This window comes from Aquila chrysaetos, chromosome 2, assembly GCF_900496995.4.
Source record: "Aquila chrysaetos chrysaetos chromosome 2, bAquChr1.4, whole genome shotgun sequence".
In the NCBI taxonomy this organism is placed as follows: Eukaryota; Metazoa; Chordata; class Aves; order Accipitriformes; family Accipitridae; genus Aquila; species Aquila chrysaetos.
Window position 1 is genome coordinate 36305529 of NC_044005.1, and position 20911 is coordinate 36326439.

The 20911-nt window shown below is 37.7% G+C and overlaps 1 protein-coding gene across 7 annotated transcripts in view; it reads right to left on the reverse strand.

Annotated features, from left to right (window-relative positions):
• The window catches only part of FMN1 (formin 1), a 208851-nt gene that overhangs the window by 135455 nt on the left and 52485 nt on the right, over positions 1-20911 (reverse strand). For 4 of the 7 annotated variants that reach the window (XM_030041745.2, XM_030041760.2, XM_030041739.2 and 1 more), the window contains 2 exons: positions 13657-13774; positions 3598-3630 (listed from right to left, as the gene is read on the reverse strand). In XM_030041745.2, the coding sequence (XP_029897605.1) occupies positions 3598-3630; positions 13657-13774 (151 nt within the window). Of the gene's footprint in view, positions 1-3597; positions 3631-13656; positions 13775-15875; positions 17995-20911 lie in introns of those variants that run through there. The other 3 variants (XM_030041776.2, XM_030041783.2, XM_030041769.2) reach the window with 3 other exon arrangements.

The window sequence follows — 20911 nt, forward strand, 5'->3', positions numbered from 1 at the left end:
TCATGTATTGTGAAACAGTGAACAAATGCCTGCAACCATTTATACATCACATCTGCTGGAGCAAAGAGTGTACAAATACACTAAAGAACATAAGGGGTGTATAGGCATGACAGCAGAAGGTTTTATTCACGTTCTCTTGAACAGCAATTTAAAAACAAAAGTACCTGGAACCCAAAAAGTTGACAGATACCAAAACTTAGATATAGGGAAAAAGGTAAGGCAATAGAGAAAGGTTGCTTATCCTGATGTAATTTATACAAAAAGGACATACTTTTTAATAGTTATTGTATTTTATAACTAGGAGTTTTAAACTTTAACACAAAATAATCTGAAACAAAGGAAGTCATATTCAATATAGTGGACTAATTTTTACAGCACTTGTGTTGTAAAGAAACGTTTAGAAACGTTTAGAAAACTTAGTGTTTTCTAAAATTTTGGCCCTCAAAGCTAATCTTCCAAATAAAATGTATAACACAGGACTGCTCAAATCTACCCTTAATAATCATAAAACCCAAGTATCTAAAATAGCAGCATATTCTAGTATTATTAGGCCCTTGATACCTGAATGTGAATGAGTCCATCAGTACTTACTGCCCCAACTGTTCAGCTTTAGCATTTATCCTGACCTTCTAGGATAAACATGGTCTGCGGGCAATTCACCTGTAACTTCCGTGGGCGTGTTTGCGTCTATGGTTTCTACAGAGAAAGTTGAGCTAGGATAACGAGGTGTTAAGGATACTGAATAGAGGGTTTAGTTTGAGCTGGCTTCTTTAAAACACACAGAACTCCCAAATAATTACACCTCTAATCTTTTTAGTTACAAATTCAGAAGACCTTCAAAATCTGAAGCAAGAAGTTGTGTAGGCCAGAATTCCTTCACCTCAGAACCCCAGCTTTTTAGGGTAGAGACGAGTGGTACGATTTTCTTTTTCTGTTCCACAAACAATTCTAAGATGTTGTTTACTTATGTGTTCCATTGCAAAGGAGGGAAAAAATATGAGATTTTTATGGGATGCGCAAACATAATAGCTTACTCATTTGCCCAGTCTCCAGGCAGGCAGTACATCACATGAGTGGCCTGTAACTCTAAATACCTAAGTGTTTCCAGGACCTCCCCACCACCACCAGTGTCCTGTAAACATAGGGCCTACTTTGAGTAAGGGAAATGGGAAATGCTAGCAATTGAATTGTCAGGGAGAGATGAGTCTGTCAGACCAGACACTTCAGAAGTCCACTTAATGACAGTTTATATGGACAATGTAACCTTCCTACCCCAAGATCCCTGATGGTATGTGCAGGGAAATTCTAACAAACTCCAATATAAGTTGCTTTAATCAATGCAAAAATGCCTGAACACTGTCTTATTCCATAAATAGTATTCATGCAGCTGTAACAAACATGAGTGTACTCTCATTGTGAAACTTCAAAGGGAATAGGACAGGGCTTCAAAGTCCTTTGGATTTATTTCTTCTAATGTGATGTCCACTTGCATCACCATCTAAATGGTAGAATTAAGGACTAACTTGTTCTTCAGTGATATAATGCATCAAGAGTTTATCCTGGTCATAACATTTGTTTATAAGTCTTGTAAAATAATCACATTGAATATTCACCAACACCACCTAGCATTCCTAACTCAACTACAGAAAAAGATCAAAAAAAAAGGAAACAATTCTTAATCCTTAGAAAATTTTAACTTAGTAGATTGCTACACTGTAATTGTTTGAAAAGCATGAGAACAGGGAACTGCTTAATGATTAAACTAATAATGATCACCCATACACAGTGTAATGACAAGTTTCTTAACTTACAGAAATAAAGGAGAAGACAGGCTAGAGATACTGAGGCAATACATTACACTAAAAGGAGGACTCAGAAACAACTTCTTGTTTTTCACAAAGGGTGTTTTAATCACTAGGGAGTTGGTATTTCATCATTTGAGAATCTCATTAGGAAGCTTTTATTCAAGTATTTATTTTAGCAAAAAAAGGCAGACTGAAATTTCAGAGTACTTTATGTATGTTATGGATTATATAAACTCAATATCAAAAAAAGCAGCACACTGGTTCACCACCTTCATGACACCAGAATGAAACTAGTTGGTCTTCACCCAAAATACCACAAAACCCACCTGCTATCTCAGCTGTCATACAAGGACCCTCCAGAATATGTTGCCTTCTCTCATTCCTACATACAGGGAAAAATATAAATGCTTCGAAAAATGCCTTACTCAGTTATGTCGGTTACTTCAGCAAGCGATTGCAGACGTGACAAGTCATTGTAGAAAAAAAGAGGAATGCTATCAGAAAATCCTCTTTTAAAATAAACTGAGTTCCAACTCAGCTTCAGTTAGTTATCACACATTCAATAATAATTCAGTAATTCGAAAGCACTGCTTCACAGGAGTTTCCAAGCCACAAGAGTTTGTACAAAATAAGTTCCTTAAGCTTCATTTGAAATCCAACAATGGCCAGGGCTCTGTGTGTCCTGCTCTTGGTGGGATACAAAACTGAGCAAGAAAATGCAGAAGGACACAGCAGGGGCTATATCTGAAATAAACTTCCATAAATGAGGTTAATATCGTTCATTCCCTTTCTTAAAGCACAATTAAATCCCCTTTTCCTTCAGAAGATATCCCTACTGATTCATTGCTAATGGCATTATCAGTTAGTATCTAATTAGCCCTCACACAGTTTTCAATGGGATTTTATTTTATTTCTTTGGCAGCGTTAAATGTGGTCTTGTTTTGAATCAGGACCAGTGTGTGTCCAAATACGTCAAGATTATGGAAAAGTAAAAAGCCATCATCCCTTTAATCCTGCCAAACTGACTAGTACTAAACTAGTAAACAGGGCAAATTCAGTTCTCATACAAAAAGCTTCAGTTCCCATTTTTGATATGCAATAATTATTCAAATCAGTAAAAGTATGCTGCTACAATATTTTTCATCATTTATTAACTCACTTCACCTTGTCTTTTGCTTAAATTTAGCTGTTACCTCAGTTTTATGTAAGATATACCTCATAGTAGAGGACCATAGCCTACCAACTCAGAAAGAACTTTTCCAGCTCAGTTTTCACTACACATACAGTCTTTGCTTCAAAGAGTTTTAGAATAAGCACCTGCCAGATTATAACAAACCCAATTATTAGGCATATTAGATTATCTCTAAAATGGGTTACATTTACCTGGAGTTTGCTCGCAGACAAGAGAAATGGCAGGGCGGGGAGGGGGGGGAGAAGAAGAGAAAGTAATACACCAGTTCTCAATTGTGATGTTCTTCCACTCAGGCTTCAAATCTTAACTTTGCAAAAACTTCACACTCAGCATTGTGGGATGGATCTGACAGTCAAAGAAATCAACCTACGTTCCACTCACTTTAGTGGGATGGCGCCCACTGAAACTGAAGTAATGTAAGCTAGAATTCTGAAAACAGATTCTCATCTATATTACAGAACTTCTGTAGTCTTTATTAGGTACTGCACACTCGGCCTTTACTATTTTTATTCCATCAAGGAAAGGTAAATACTGCCTTTACAGTAACAAAAGAGACCAAAGACTAGACACAGACGGACAACATTACACTGTTCCACCCACCTCGTGGTCCCTCCTTGTAAAGCTTTAGGTGAGCTAGAGACAAAAGCATAAGTAAGATTGTATTTAAGCTTCACGCAGGGAATTTATATTTTTACACTGATTAAATACATACCCTAGCAGGGAGTCTGGCAGACTTACTGCTTTTTATTCATTACTACAAATACATACCTCAGTCAGTATTTTCAGCTCCCATTTATATCATTTTGTCTTGCAAAAAATTATCAACTGCTTATGAATTGCTTAATTTCTTAAGTGTACCTAGATATCAGCACTGTCCATCAAATCAAATAGCAAGTATTTAAATAAATTTCTATCATGTAAAAAATCTCATGGATGTTCCTTAGTTAACAATAGGCCACATGCAGTAACACTATGAAAACAAACTTGCAAATATCTCTATAAAGTTCTTAGCTCGGTAAGTATACAGAATTGCATATCGCACACCATAGAATGATTAATAATTTGTTCTATTCATTCCTCAAGATTTTCAATTGGAAATAACAATGGTGCTCACTCATTATTGTCTTTTCATGTTGCTTGGTAAGGCAAGGAGAGCAATGCAGATCAGAAAGCTTAGCCTCTTCTGATAGATTCATTCCATACAATCTGATTAGAAGACACAAGTTTGGGGTGGGAATGCTTTCAAGAATTCCTTGTTTTGCTTTTTAAGTTGTTTCCAAAACATGTATTTTTAAAAAAAAAGATAGACTGTGCACTAACAGTGGCCGATGTATGACATATGCCACTGGGTGGCAGAAATAAAACATATAAGATATTACTAATGATTAGTAAAGTATGAGGCATGCGTCACTTTTGCAAAGAAAATACATGCTGTAGCATGCATAGAAATGCATAGAAAACCAAACATGAAATAAAATCTGGATGTTTTGGACAACCTATGTAATTTATGCAGATGCTTAATGTATGTTCAGTTGTATAATCACGCAGAAATTATCTGAATACAGCACAGCAATAATGTTTACGAATATACACAATATATGGTCATGTAAATCTTTATCATAACACTGATCAAGCTGCACTGTTCATCACATTTCTAAAAGAAAAGGTACAAGTGTTCACTAGTAAATCTGGTGACCTGAAAATTTAAACTACAACTTTGGGAATATTGGATACAGTGGGTCACAGTGTTTCAAATGCCAATTTTCATTCTCCAAAACTGTTGCAAAAAGCAAGTATACACACTCAAATATTATTCAGTATCCTATTTGTGTTCAAAACTGTGCTGTGCAAAAATTACCTTTTCTTCTTTGATAATAAAACAACTTACCTACTTGAATAATTTTAAATAAAATCATATATGAAAACCTTTCCCACAGAGATGTCCATAACTCACATTTCAAATAGATGAGTTACTCCTCAAACTTTACATTAGCAGTTTAGGAACCTTCTCTACCATGATCTTAAAACTTCTAGTAGAAAATAGAAGCTTTGAAGATAAATGACCTATATAGCCACTTCTGGTCATTACATTCATAATTTTCATAAAAAGTCTTACCTATTAAACTCATGTGGAAACATGCAAAATAATGTTAACACAATTTAAAAGTAATTAGAGAATAAAAGCTGGAAAACTTGAGTGCAGTCTACCTCTCTTGAGATGTACCACAGCCCGTAGCATAAAGGAAATAATTAACTTTTAATTGAGCTGATTCATTAAATTTCAGAATAGTGAAGGTTTCTTAATCTTTTCTCCCTCCTTGGTAACCCTTGGTCCCATCATTTTCAATATTCCCTTTTACTATAGTCTTTGTTTCCTCCTCCATTATTTCCCTATGTAGCTTTCCCCTTTAACCACCAGGTGTCAGAAGGGAATCTACTCACCACAGCTGCACCTTTTTTATTATTTATGTATTTACTTTTACAGGCGCATTGATAGGACCTTCCAGGCTTTTTCAGGCTACAGCCCTAAAAAGCACCAAATGTTCAGGCTTTTCTTCCAATAAACATAGTCATGAGCAACTTTCAAAACATGTTATTTGTTCAGTCTTGGAATGGTGTTTATAAAATGTAATTTTCACACAGAAGTAACACTGGGAGAAATACAAACATTTATTTGAAATGCTACATGAATGCAACACTTTAAGTAGACAAATTGTGGCTTACACATTTTTTACAAGATGCTTGGTTAGTGAAGGCTCAAAGCTTAGGTTTATAAAAAGCTGACAGACTTCCTTAAACTTTCTGAACACCAATTTGAACAAGTTTTGCATTTAAGCATGCTTTTAGAACTAGGAAATTAAAATTGATTTGTGCTTAAAGAAATTCTTAGAATTACCTATTTTTTAGGGATAGGGGATTGGCTAAAACAATACTGAATGTAGTTTTGACACATTATTCTAATCCTTCTCCCTTCACCCCATTCCACCTATTCTTTTATGTCCTCCTTTCTTTATTTCCCATTGAACCTGAACTCTTTTACAGCCCTGTAATTCAATACATATAAGGATGTCAATTCCCCAGATTGGGAAATGAGCAGATATCCTTCACTTCAACTTAATTTGTTTTTTTTTTTAGACTTTTAAGGGAAGGAAGAACCCTCCAAGTCTAAAATTTCAATGATTTTTAGCACCTTAAAGATTCTGGTACAGTGAAAATATGTCAGATGTGAGGAAGAGAGACAGATGGAGAACGACATGGGGAGAATAAACAGTCCTAAACAAGCCAACAGTCCAGTATCTAAATACTGTCTGGATATTGAAATAATACAGAAGATGTAAGACTTAACTTACTACAGAAAATGAATTAACTTCACAACACTCCTTGAATTCCCTGAGAACAACAAAATGATAACCACAGAGAAGCAGCCTCCTGAAGGAAAATACTACAACCCCTTGATTGTCCGTTATGGAAATAAAGAAAATAGTCCTTATTCTTTCTGATTGCAAAGCAGTATAAAGCACTACTCAGAAGCAGTCACCTGAGTAACTTATCTACTTGATCATTCCTCTCCTGTGAGAGGTTACAGCTACAGTTCATTTACCTGAGAGCACAAATTAATAGCTTTGCTTATCACTTTCACCCTCCCAGGAAGGCAACATTAGGGGTACTGCTCCTGGGGACATTCAACATGATTTCTTTCTCAGTAAATGTCCTACTTCATTTTTACAAAACCAATCTATTATAGGATCACATTCGCCAATGCAATATGGTAAACAAATAACACCTTATCAGCAAACACAAGGAGCAAATTTGTTACAGAATTTCTTTGATGAGTTACAGACTACCTATTTCATCTAGCACAAATTTAAAATACAAAGCACTTATTCTAGATCTATAAGAGCTTTGCAATCCCTGTATACTATATATAGTAAGCATATATTGAGAATGCATGCATACTATACCTGCAGTACAAGTGTATATTTATTCAAATGTGGGTGGGTATGTGGGTGAGTGTGCCTACATACATGGGCACACCGCTTCCCCAATATATTCTCAGCAATTCTCAAGTTTAGAACTGTTAACAAACTTAAAACATGGATATATACAAAACTAAGAGATGTAAAATAAACAGGGTTGGTTTTTTTTACAGATAAGTGTATGTGTCTGTGCTGTAGCAGAGGGGGCAAACTTGGCAGGGGTGATACTGAATTTAATTAAAAAGAAAGCCAAAAAGCAGTTCTAAATCCAGGTGCAAATTTTCAGAAAGCATCAGGGTGTTCAGACTCAGCATTTCATTTAGACTAGTATCTAAATCTCTCATGTTCAAAAGCTGGGCTACGCAGAACTTCAGATCATGTGTACAGTCAGACTGGAGAACAGGAAAGTGAATTCAGTAACACTCAGAGGCATTTCTGTTATACAAAGGGCCTCATGTATTTTGAAACAGAACCATGGAAATAAAATACAAAGTCATTCTTCTTGTGCTGTACACAATCGCTCTTTCACTGTGTTTCAATTATATAACAAGAGCCATCTTGTAAAACCCTGTGACTGTTTTGGGCCTTTGCAACACCACGTTGGTAGGACCCATAGTGGTGCCTACATTTCAAAATAAAAACTACAGTAAAAGAAATAATTCACAGAACTTGCCTTCATTATATTCAGATAATAGATTAACCTTCTCACTAGGAAAGATGTAGTTTAAAAATCAAGTTGCTACTTTGAGTGGACCAAAGTGGTTCTGTATGTGAATTCTTAAGCATGCTGGTATCTACGCAGATGTAGGAATCCAGATATGGTTTTGTATAGCGTAAAACATGTCGTTGTCAGGTATCTGCTGCAATAGATTCATCCAGACTCAAAAACAATAGGTCTCCTAAAATTACTACATTTCTATAGATGGTATGCATAATGGAAATAAAGCAGGGATTTTTATTGAAAAAGTGGTGCATAACTCTTCTTCCCCCTCACCTTGTAATAATATAATCCTCAGTGTATAGGAAGGCATGAACATTTTATCATATGGCCATAAACACAGTTACCATACTGTGTTATTTTTTGCAGATTTAAGTTTAGGAATTAAGTGTTCTTTTCCATTCTGCATCTCTATCTCATGCTAATAGCCTATAAACAGAAAAAAGGAATTTAATTTGGCTTGAAAAATAGGTCAGGATTCTTATCCCAATTTTACAGATAGCTAAACTGAAGCTTGGAAAGGTCTCACAACTTTCCTGAAGTCATTCCAGAAGGCAGCAAAAAGGCTGGAAATGAAACACAAGCACCTTAACAAATCTTCAGCATTAACTGGTGCCTATCTTTTTGTTCCTATCTCACAAGGCACAGTATGAATGACAGCATCAGCTAAGGTGGGGAGAGAAAAGCAAAGGAAGTTTCTGTTGCTTGCTTGTGTTTGAGGGTTTTTCTTTTAATATTTTCAAAGTAAATCTTAGCAGACAGGACTGCAAGATATCTGGAAAAGTGGCTGCTGCGTTGATCAGCACATGCACAACCCATTTGTCTGAGAATGTTGAGATTTCCAAGTAGTACTATGCTCAATACCTTCCAAATCCATAAAATTATAGCTTTAGTTGGCAGAAGTAAGGGGAGAAAATGTCACTGTTACTCTAGAGGAATATAATACGGCTACAGCAATCTGGCTTGTAATAAAAAAACTCAGCTTCTCAGTAACAAGCTAGTTATTTGTCAGAACACTGACATAGCATAGCCAAATACACCTGTCAAGCTGCACAATAAATGCAGTAAAATGTAGTAAAATAATTTACAAAACCTTTATGCAGCCCACCTGCACTCTGAGGCCACATCAAATTGATCAGTGACCATTAAATCACAAAAACACTACCTTCAATTGATGCATAATATCCTGATTGCTGTAGTTGTGCTTTATCTAATTCATTACAATAAAATGTATACTAGAATACCAGAACTAAACCCCAAATACCATACTGAAATGAAATAAACTGAAATTAATTAAAAAAAAATGTCATTTTTTCTAATTTTAAGATGAAACCAACTGTTAGCAGCGACTGTTACAACAACTTCCTTCAGGACACTAACGACATCAAGCATTCTGTCTTTTTAGAGACAAACAAAAATTGTTCAAGGCCACAAAGGAAGTTTATGTTAAAGAAACATAAGAAATTACGTTCTTATCTCTCATCTCTTTGTTCACACCATTATGCCTTTCTTTCTCTCACATAAGCTGCTTATTCTCTGCATTTACATCATGACCATAAAGTGATTTTCTTGCGGGGAACCCAGAGCATAGGGGACCAAGGCCTTAATATATTTGAGAATTGGCAATAAACCTCTGCCATTATTTTGTATTTCGTTCACCATTTATCTAGACACTTTTTGTTTAATACAACCTTTCTCAGTCACCTACTGATTTTCTTATTTACCCTGAAAATTGTGCTTACAGCATCACAGACTATTGTTACAGAAATTGTGGCAGGGACAGCATTACCTCACTGCAGATTTAAGGATGATGAATAGACAGACTGTGAGAAAACAGGGTTTTTTAATGTTAAATACAGACATTTGAATTAACAAGAAAACATGTAATGAAAAAAAGCACTAAATGAATTAATGTTTCACCTTGATATTTTTTTTTTTTTTTAACATTTTCTCCAGCTGGAATGTCAAGTACTTCTCTCTTATCACTTTTTAAATTTGTTTTGCTTAAGCAAAAGACTAAACTCTGTTTTGTATAAGAGAACTATGTTGATCCTTACGGTTAAAAATGAATTTTTCATAGGAATCACAGGATCTGTATATCTATACCACTTTAATGCGGAGACTGTTCTTCAAACATAAGTACTTTTATGAGCAGCAGAATTCATATCTAAACTCCTCTTCTTGGACATGAGAGGCTGTAAGTGCTGATCTAGTCATAAGCAGCAGCTGAGACATTCATTGTATGTGGATTCTATGTGATCTAGTATCACAGATGAGTTTGCTCAGTATAGACATGAATTCGTCTCCTCTACCTGGCTAGGTATATTCACCATATGTAACAGCTTACGCATCTACATTTCTATCACATTTAATGCTTAAAAAAATGGGAGAAATCTCTAAGGATTATGGAGGAAAAAGAAACTTCTAATGAAAACAGAACAGAACTTTAGGAGCAGAGAAATATGCACAGAAATGTCTTTGATTACATGGGAAATATTTCCATGGAATAAACCTATAACTATAAATTCAAATACCCTTTTTCTAGTCTTCCAGGATATAAATGGTGTAATGTACTACAGACTTTCTGAACTTCAGCTATTTTAGACTGACACACTTCAAAGAAGTTCCAGTTTCTCTAGAGAACCATGTAAGCAGCTTGTGTTAATTACAGAGAGCCAGTTGACAACGCAGTCACTTGCTCTATGGAAACAGAGGAATTAAAGGATTAAGAAAACATAAGATATGCCAAAATATCGTAATATCATCCTTTTAATTCAAAATTTACAACTCCAGATTTGGGTGTTGGGGGGAACAATACTATGACTACACAAGATGTTATCAAAGGCATGAAAAAAACCTGTTGCAGAGTTATATTTGTTCACTAACTTCTTTCACTTCTAATATTCCTAACAGGCCTAGTCAGCCCCACACACGTGTTCCTTGTTATGTCCATTTGCTTTTCAGTTGGTTTCCCACACATCAAGCCAGACTACAAGCCTCAGGAGGGAGTTAGCTACTCCTCCAAGCTGCTATGAGTCACTGTGATGTCTGCTGCGTAGGCCAAATTAAGCCTGAATTTCTTGCTTCCACTAGGCAACAAGAACAATGAGGAAAAACATGGCAAGGAGGTGAGAAAAGATCAAAAAGCCAGGAATCCTCTCCCTCAATATCCCTACCTTCCTGTCATAGCTGCCATAGTGCATGGTGATGAAGGAAGTAAATCAAAGACTTGGTGCAGAATTGTAAGAAAGATTATAGTATTCCAACTTCCAAATTTTCAGTGTTACTTTAAATACTAATTTCTCATGACAAATGAAAAAAATTATATGCTTCCTCATAAAATAAGTACAAAGACTTATGTCCACAGATTTATCCCTGGATGTGATCACACTTGTGACAGATGTATTTTGTTTAAACGTAAAATAATGCTGTGCTAAATGAATACTTACCTAATAATTCAGCCTACTGTTATAGTTTGTATCTAGATTCCTATTGTTTTGGTAGATGAAACTCTTAATCACAGAAATTAAAACAGTAACATAAATCGTTGGCTGAAAGTTAAAACAAGTCACTTCAGCATTTTTTATGTTACAGGTAATCATCTATCCAGGAACATCAGTGGAAGAACACTGGAATCACAAACACCCCTGCCACACACAATTTTTGAACTCTATTCTGAAATCAAGAATTTTTCATTTGATCTTAGCCGTCAGGACAAGACACTGGGGTAAGAAATAGGGTTTCAGGTTGAGACGAGTCAGTTTAACGGTGATCATTAACGTGCTTTATATCATATTTTCAAGAAGCCCACTCTCTGGATGAGAAGTTCCTAAGATACTGGTGGCTGGGAGGGAATTTTGGATGGGAAGGGGCATGAGGAAAAATGGCAGTATACACATGCGCTTTGAAGGTAACAACCACTGTCAGGGAGAAGATACTGAATTTAGAAGTAATGCTGTATTGCCACTTTCATATTCATTTAAAAAAACCACAAACCCTGCCCCCCAGCAATAAGACCAACATTGACTACAAACTGTTCTTTTAATTAAATCAGCACTACTTATGAACAGTACCTTCCTTCTATGAACAGGAGACTGCATTCATTCCTGCGCATAGTGCTTTAAAACAGTCAGTCTAGTACTCAGAAAAGCAGATGTAACTGATCCATCATATGCAACTTACAACTGCTTGCAGTGTCCTTGCTGCCAACAACTGCTTTCTGGGCATCCATGAACAGCTGAAAGAAACACAAACCTGCTAATCACTGAGGTACACCTAAAATTCTACTGCACTTCTAACATATGCTGCAAATATAGTCTTTGCCTATTCCCTTTAAAAGCACCACTTCTGTCTCATCCGAGCTGAATCACCAGCAGTTTGTTTTCATTCAAATGCCTCTCTCTGCCAGACACTGGAATGACTAATGAACTGCAGAATCTGGTCTGTATAAAAATTTGACTTAGCAAACTAACCATCAGCATGTTGATGACACTGCCACCCAAAATATCACAGTAACAAAAGAGTAACAATTTACATGGGCTCTAAGCCAGTCTGTCCTTCCTATTCAAATTTCAGGAAAGCATGACCTAATTTCTCTGCAAGTAGTAGAATCTGGAGCTTTTGTTAACTCAGTTTCCTTTCCTTTCTTTATTTCAGCATATGTTTTTGCCACAGATAATTACAGTCATTAGGAGAAAAAATATTTATTTGGGTAAAATTAAATACGGCAAGCATATAGCCTATAATAAGAATCTAAGAGTAACAGAAAGAGCCTGTAGCACTCCTTGTCAACAGCTGATTACCTGTCCTGGTCATCCAGTGATAGACTCCCACACCTCAGGCCTATCAAATGCACAGTAAATTCAATTCTGTCTGTATTAGGAACATGTTGTCCCTGTCAAAACCAAGTTTTCTGAATCTTCCAGCAACTTTTACGCTTCCAGTTATCATGCTCACTTTATAAAAAAGGAAGATCAAGGCAGAGAAAACTGAGGAAAGAGGGAGAAAGAAGTAATACACTAAACAATACAAAACAGTAGATCTACTACTCCTATTTATTCTCTCTCATATACAAGGCCAAATGGATATCCACTGGAACTGGAAAGAACCATACAGCATTACCCTGTAAAATTTCTCACAGCAAGGTAGTATAAAAGCTTGGCTTTTAATTCCACTTAATCCTTTCTAGGTCGTATTTTCTAAAATCTCCAGGTACATGAAGAACAGATGGTCTATTGCCTTTCATTTTGATATTTCAGACAATTCCACAGTTTATGACTGATCTCTGAGTAACAAGGACTTCCTGTCTTATATTTAAGAATACAAATTTGAAACAGAGTTGCAGGGGCTACAATAATCACTTTTTCCCTGTTAAATATGTTATGTAAGTATTTGTCTAAATAACAAAAAATTAAGAAATATTTTTCTGTTGAAAGCTTACCTGATAACTAGTTAGCATTGCGCTTCAGACATACCCTCTCATATATTTGTACAGGACAATATATGTGGCTAGCTATAAAAGTGATTTGAGTGCATATGAGTATCCCTCTGTTTATAGACAAGTTGCAATAATGGTGTTCAGTACTTTTATTCTGGATGCTACCTGACGAAAATCTGCAGCCAGACTAGAGTCTGGCAGGTCACTGTCCCCTGCATTCTAAGGCAATGGAAAAGGCAGTCAGGTTTCCATTCATTCACTGTTCTGTCACTCATTTGAACAGAATCCTATTAGAAATGGATAACCTGATTTATCAAAAAACCCACTTCTTTCCTCATGAATTTCTACAGGCAAGCATTTAGATTTCCACACAGATTTAGCCATTTACATTTAAAAATCACATGCTTAACAAGTAGCAGTAAACAACACATATAAGAAGATATTGTGACTTATCACCATCTCTATATTAAGCAAGATTAAAAATGTCAGAAACTAATTTCTGCAAATGCTTCACCTCTTTGTTTTACCTGCTTCTGTGTACTTTAATCCTACTTTTACTTCTTCGTGCTTTGCTTTTGGTGGTGGCCAGACAGTCTGGAGTCTCCCTGGAGTCTTGTCATCTTGCTCTGAGGGACTCAGGTCAGGCTGTTAAAATTACGCAAGAAAAAATTAAAGTCTGCAGTATCAGTTGAATCCAAAACAGCAACTGCCATGCTCAGCTCTACATGTGTACTCCAGAATGGTTATCTGCTTCATTCTACTGATTGAGACAGTGCTCAGTTGGTTGGAAGGGATACAAAGAAATCAGTGTAGAAAAATAATTCTGAGGAGGAAAGTAACATAATGCATGTGACATACAACGATGTGTTGAAACGGTTCACATCAGTGTGTAAAGCTGTCTATCCTTTGGTGAACCACAGCAGTGGTCAAGAACACTAGGGTTTTTTCCTGTATCTTTTTTTCAGAGTGAAAAGACCCATCTGTTCTCCTCTTACAAGTAAACATTAGTGCAATTCACCTAAGACATCATTTGACAATATAATCTTCTAGAAGCAGAGCTAGTTCATGAAATTCCTGCCCCACCCCCCGCAGCTTGCTCAGTCCACATGCCATGTAATACTGCCACATCAAAGTGCTGCTGCAGCTGTTAATGGGACTGCACTGTCAACTGGAATGCTAAAACAACCCTTTAAATGGGGACATGCTCCCCCCAAAGTAAACAAGAATTCTTTTAGAGGTTTATGTTTTGGGTTTTTTTTTTTTACACCTCTAACATTTCTGCAATCTGATTTACAACATGCTACTACCAGTAATTCCATAGACACAACTGCAGCAACAGCAAAACCCTATATGAAAGTGTCCCCATAAATGGCCCACATGAGCAAGGAAAAAGGAAAGGCAAGATCCTTTTACTCTGGCTTTGCCCTGAGAAAATGTACATTTGTACTAGACCGGACGTGAAGCAGACATTTATAAAAGCCACTCCTGCTGACTCCTGTGCTTTCTCCCTCACTGTGTGTGATGACAGCTTCCCAAATAGGTTTGCTGTAAGCCACACAAACGCTTACACCAGCACAGCACAGGGAACGGTGTAAGCAGGAAGAAGCAAGCCAGGAATGGGAAGGGCACACACAGACTGCAATTGCTGTACACGCCATGGCCAACAAGTACATCTTTTCTCCTCCCCATAGGTAATTTACTACAAACTGGTATTATCGGTCTACCCAGGTGTCAGTCAAGATTTTTAAAAAGTTTTTAATTTTATGTAAGAATAAGAATTTGAAAGAGAGTACAACTAACACAGCAAATTAACTTAAGTAGCTTCAGTTTTAGGGTCCAATCCTACAAATTTAATTATTCAGATAATGCCCCCTTTAGCCAACAAGAACAATCTTCTGGACTGATTATATCGGCCAAAGATGTAGCTGCAAGAATTTTGGGTTGGGGGAACCCCAACCTAAGGGTTACTCATGTAATTAAATAGTTCAAATCACACTCAAATTCATTTATCATTATGGTTCTACAAAAACTTAGCATATATTTTTCATTTCTTAAAAATATACTAACTAAATCTCCATATGCCTAAGAACATTAACCTTGCAAATGCTTATATTAATCCATAACTTGGTGTCGTCTAATTGGAATCACTGTTATACTCAGATAAGGTTAAATGCTTATCAATATTTGCTAAGCCAGAGATATGCATTTAAGTAAGAAAAAAATTACTTTAAATTCTATGTGTTGGACAAACTGAGTTGAAATTCATCCGTAACTTCTTGTATCAGCTCTTATCATAAAATTATTCCTAAAGGTAAAATGAAATACTACTTTTAAAAATAAAAAACTCAATGAAAGAAAACAGAGTGAGACTGAGAAACTATTAAATAGTACTACAGTAAATATTTGCAGCACCAACCCGATTTAAAGCCACACTTAACATACGGGCAACTGTTTTGTAGTGATCTTTTAAAATCAGAAACTGATTTCTAAGTTCTCGCTTCTAACTGAAAGACTGTAACTATCATCACCAGTTCCCACTGAATTCTGCTACAACTGCAGATGATCAAGAATTTTGACGAATTAGCCCCAAGATTTCTTCAGTTGGGAATCCAAAATTTGAGATTGCCAAAAGAAGAGGACAATTCTTACATCTTGACCTTAAGTCCCCACCAATAATTTTTACACAAGAAATTATTTTTTATCCATCTACTTCCAGATCTTAGGAAGAAAAAGTAGTTCAACCTACAGATTTGTCTGCTGGTCCATCCCCAGGTTTTGATTTTGACCTTTCAAATACAGCTTTCAAGGACTCTTTTTCATTTCTCATTTTGCGTTTTATGGCTTCCAGCTCTGAAGTATCTGCAGTTGTTTCTTTTTTGGGAGGCCGTGTGAATAAAGCTTTAAAGACGTCCAGTGCAGATTCTGCGGGGCTTGATTTTATTTCCTCAGAGGGAAATCGTGGTTCTGTTTTGCCGGAGGCTTTGTTCTCTTGAGCTTCATCACTGTCCTCAGTCTCCCCAGATCCCTCCCCAGAGTCCTCAGTTCTATCTTCATTCTTGGAGACGTCTATGTTTAACAAGTGCGAGAGTTGTTCCAGGAAAGTAGGACTTGCCTTAGGTTCAGCTGATTTTTTTTTAGTGGTCAAACCTGATGTAATACTGGATTTCTTAACCGGCTGTCGTAATTTAAGCAGAGCTAAATCATTCTCCCTTGGTTTAATTTCTGTAACAGTTTCCCCATCCTCTGTGGTTAGTCCCTTTTTCCTCACACGTAGTCCACTAAAGAAAGCAGGCAGCTGGAAGGTCTTTTCAGCCAGTGCTGTTTTTTGGAGCGATGTATTATCAGCTGAAGGTCTTTGTTCTTCATCTGGAAGTTCTTGAGGGCATTCCCCTGTGGCAAGCAAGCGACTGAACTGCTCTTCCATTAACATTTTGTCTTTTCCATTGGAGTCATGCTCCAGAATACCATCCAGCTCTTTTGGGAGCCGCTTAGAAACTGGTGGGTGTAACTCAATGTCATCTGTATCCACAGTGTCATCGCTGTTGCTGCACCCTTCTGATTCTGACTCTTCTTTATTTTGATTGTTATCATCCAAAGCCTCAGCAGACAACGCAGCATTATTTAGCGAGGATTCATTTGTATTGTTTTCATCGGTGTCTAGGTCCTTACTCTCCGTGTCCGATTCTGTATCACTTGTTGTATGAACCAAAGTACCTTGTACAAGAATAGCATCCTTGTCATCATTGTCAGATTCAGACAAAGAAGTCTGTACAAACCTTAAATGGTGAAGAAGTAATTCATTTTGTTCAGCTAACTCCAGTTCCAGGTCAGTTTGCCTGCCAGACATTGGGTCAGCTTGGCCACTGGTACTATTCATGCTGTGGTGATTTTCCGAGTCGTCATTACAATCATTATCATTCCTCTCATACCAGGTATTAGCATGAGTATTTATATGGGTGTGCAAAGGCTGAAATGCTTTAAGCACTGTTTCTTCTTTGCGAGCTGTGGATTCAAACTTAGTTGTAAATCCAAAAAGTGTTTTCACAGAAAATGTAGTGAAAAGATCAGGCTCGCTTTCTGCTGTGTTCTCCAGGTCGGAAAGCTCACCACAATCAGGCACCACATTTCCTTCTTCCATGTCGCGTGAAGTACAGAATGGGTTTGCTTCTAGCAGTGCTACTAACTGCTACACCAATACTTACTCCATGCATTCAGAGAGCAGACCGAACTCACCGCTGGCACTGCAACGGGAAGGCAGCCCGCCTCTCCCGGGCCAGCCTGCCCCTCCTTCCGCTTCCAGCGCCGCAGCCCAAATGTCCGTCAGGTCTCCAGACTCTACTTCAGGAGCAGCGAAAAGACCCACCGGGGGGGGGGGGGGGGGGGGGAGAAAAAAGTTCTCCGCGACGTCGGTAACTTTTTCCTTTGCACAAAGGACTTTTTGTCACCGCAAATGTGCCAGAGCACTAATCTCGGTTGAAAATCCGACCAATGGTTCCTGCTTGGGACTCCTGCGATCCTACTGGCTGCACACCACCCGCTCCCTGCGTGCTCCGGCGCGCCCAGCAGCTCGCTCACTCCGCAGGCCTCCGCCTTCAGGACCGCGGGCCGCCATCGGAGGCGGCCACTTCCTCACCCCGGTGCGCCAGCTGGGAGGGCTTTTCAGCGGCAAGTGCCTGACGGAGTCTTTCGCATAGTCTTTCCACTTTGATAAAGATCCTCTTTGGCAAATCCATAATCACCGAAAAACGTCAAAGGGAAAGCCGAAGCGACGAACCTGCAGCTCCCAGCGCCACCGCCCGGAGCCTGTGCAGAGCACCCAGCTCCCGGCCGGCCGCAGCCAACTCTGGTGAGCGCCCTTGCAGCCGAAGAAAGCGGGGGGGGGGGGGGGAAGAAAAGAGGCTTTCTTCCGATTTGCTGCAGGTTTCATCCGGAATGCAGATTCCAGCCTCCAGGGCCACGAACAAAAACCAACAGGACTGGTTTCATATTACTACTGTCCCAACTCCGCACAGCGATTTCTGTGAACTGTACACAGGTAGTTATCAAAGGCTTTCGCCACACCCAGTGACTGGACTGGGAGCTCTGTGGGTGGGCAGGGGAAACAGCCAGCGCCCAGGAATGCCGAGTTAACTGTTTACAAATCAGGCAGGCTGTCCGTCTGCACTGCGCCCGAGCTCGGATTACTTCAAACCCGAACCATCTCTGCGGACCTATTTTTTGATACCTTTCATCTATATGTTTGGCCACGGTAATGCCACATGGGTGCGATTTGTTTTAGTTAATACTGGTAAAAAACACTTGAAGAAAATCAAGACTGTGTAACTCAATATTACATTAACAGAAGCTGTCAGGGATAATACATATTTTTTTCATAACACGCGTATAAAGAAAGTACAAAATACTCTTAAGCACCTTTGATATTCAGTAACATTTAGGTCAGGTTCCAGTCAAAAGTCTCCACTTTTGTTCCTTTTCTTATTTTTGGAACTACAGAGTCTGCCAATCTGCAGGAATTTATATTCTTCTTAGTCCCTTGCCTTTAAGAAGTTTGTTTAGTCAAGTTTCCCCATTGGTACCTTAGAAATTCAAAGATACTATTCTTTTTTTTTTTCACCCAAATTAGAGGGTCATTCCACAGTCAGCCATTTAGCTGCAGTGAGTAATCTTAAAACAAGCAACATGGGGAAAGCTGTCCTTCACCGGGAAGTCAGCTGCAGATCACACCACTGTGTCAAATTACTGAAAAACATTTAATAAAAAGCTGAATATTACAGACAACAAAAACCAACAAAGTATCCCAACACATTTAACTTCTGGTTTAATGTTTAAAAATGTAGACTGTACAAAAAGCATGTGTTTACCTTTTCAATGGATTATAAAAGATCATAAAATCAACAGCAAAAGTCATTGGTATCTCCCGCAGAAACAAAGTTTCCTGAAAATCAGACTGTAATGCTAAGGGCTTAGATCAAGTTTACAGCCACCTTTTCAATTACAGGGTTGCATGCATACCTACAGACAAAGGTCACTGGAATCATTCCCATCCTTATCTGTGATTTAACGTAGAACAATGCCTTCTTGCCTTACTGCCTGCCATTTCCTGTAGTAAGCTCCGGACTTGCTTCTCCGCTATGCTTAATCATCAGGTGCCAAGGACAGAAACGACTGACAGGTCATGGCTCCCCTGGTTTTCTAGGCTTAATATAGATTAATATCACAAGAAGAAGCTCTACATAAGGAAAGAGACACAGAGTCTTTATCACTCCCTGTACCGACCTACTCTTACAATCCCTGGGTTAATAAAACAAGCGTAGAAGGCAGCTACCTCAGCACTGGTGATTTACCCCAGGACAAGATTTCTTGAAGGCAAATCTGCAGCAATTCTAAATTTCATTTTATGACAAAATAACTGGGGCAAAGCGACCCTACTGAACCAAAGTTTTCTACATTTAAATTTACATCTATTTTTACGTTCAACCACAGGACTAATTGTTCATTGTCCTGATAATTTCCATGGTTATACCTTGCATATTTGTTTATGTACCTATTTATTTGGAGTTTGGTTAACTTTTGATGGATAAATATTAAATTGTATTTTTCAAGAACAGTTTTGTTGGTCACTAACAAAAAATATACCTCTATGAACAGCTTCGTGGTTCCTTTTAAACCAAACATACTTACTCGGATTATGCCAAAATATTTATTTATCTCTTTACATTAATGACAACCCACACTTAGAATAAAACTTCTTTGTAACAATCTAGGGTCACCAAGCTGTAAAAGTCCTATGAATATTGTACATAGGCAGGTTACTGAAAATAGCCACTATCTAACTATTTAAGATTTTAATAGTAGGTATGAAAAGTTTAGTGTAACAGTGGATTTAAAAGCAGGAAAACCATACTTGATGTCCAAACAACATCCCAACAAAATTTACAAGACAATGATCAAATTAGTAGTGAAAAGGATGGTGCTTTGAGTGTCAGGCCAAAGTTATGCAATGTATTGAGATGCTAGAAAACCCAGAGTTGAACACTGAATAATTAAAACCTCACAAGCCTGCAGAAAACGATACTGCTCTTTACGTACCTCTTCTCTTGATAATGAGCTCTAGGAATTGAGAAGAAACTTTCAAGCTTTTTGAGCATTAGGATGAAAAAAGGAACTTGTCTCTGTATCTGCTCCTGGAGAAATGATCAAAAACTGGAAGACAGCCAGTCTCTCAAATTCACCATGCAGTCCATACACTCCCAGCCTCAAATAACACTTTTGTAAGGACTTGTTTCTCATAGTCTGATGATCATCCCAGTGGACAGTCCCCTGTTGAGCGACTAGATAACTGATAATGAAATACACATTGGTACTCACCCAACAGAGTGTTTCTGGGTAAAATACATATATTGATATGTGCCCTTAATATTTTATACAAGGAGATCATCACGTTGTGATGTGCAAATGAGATGGAGCCAGTTTGTTGGCAGAAGTGTTTTAATGCTGGGTGGGTCTATCTCATAAGGAAAGTCTTTCTGAACAGGCTGTCATACTGCATCTGAAGGAAGAAACAACTTCAAAATCTCTAAAAAAAAATCAGTTATTATAATGTTACAAGTCTTTTTACTTAATAAAACTGACAACTCTCTGGTGCCTCAGGACAGTCAATGCACTAATTATACAAAAGGACAATCATTCCTTACAGTTTAAAGCACATTTAATAATCCACACCCTTTCTGACCTACATTTCATCACAGACAGAAGTCACACCTACAACTCACGACAGTTCTG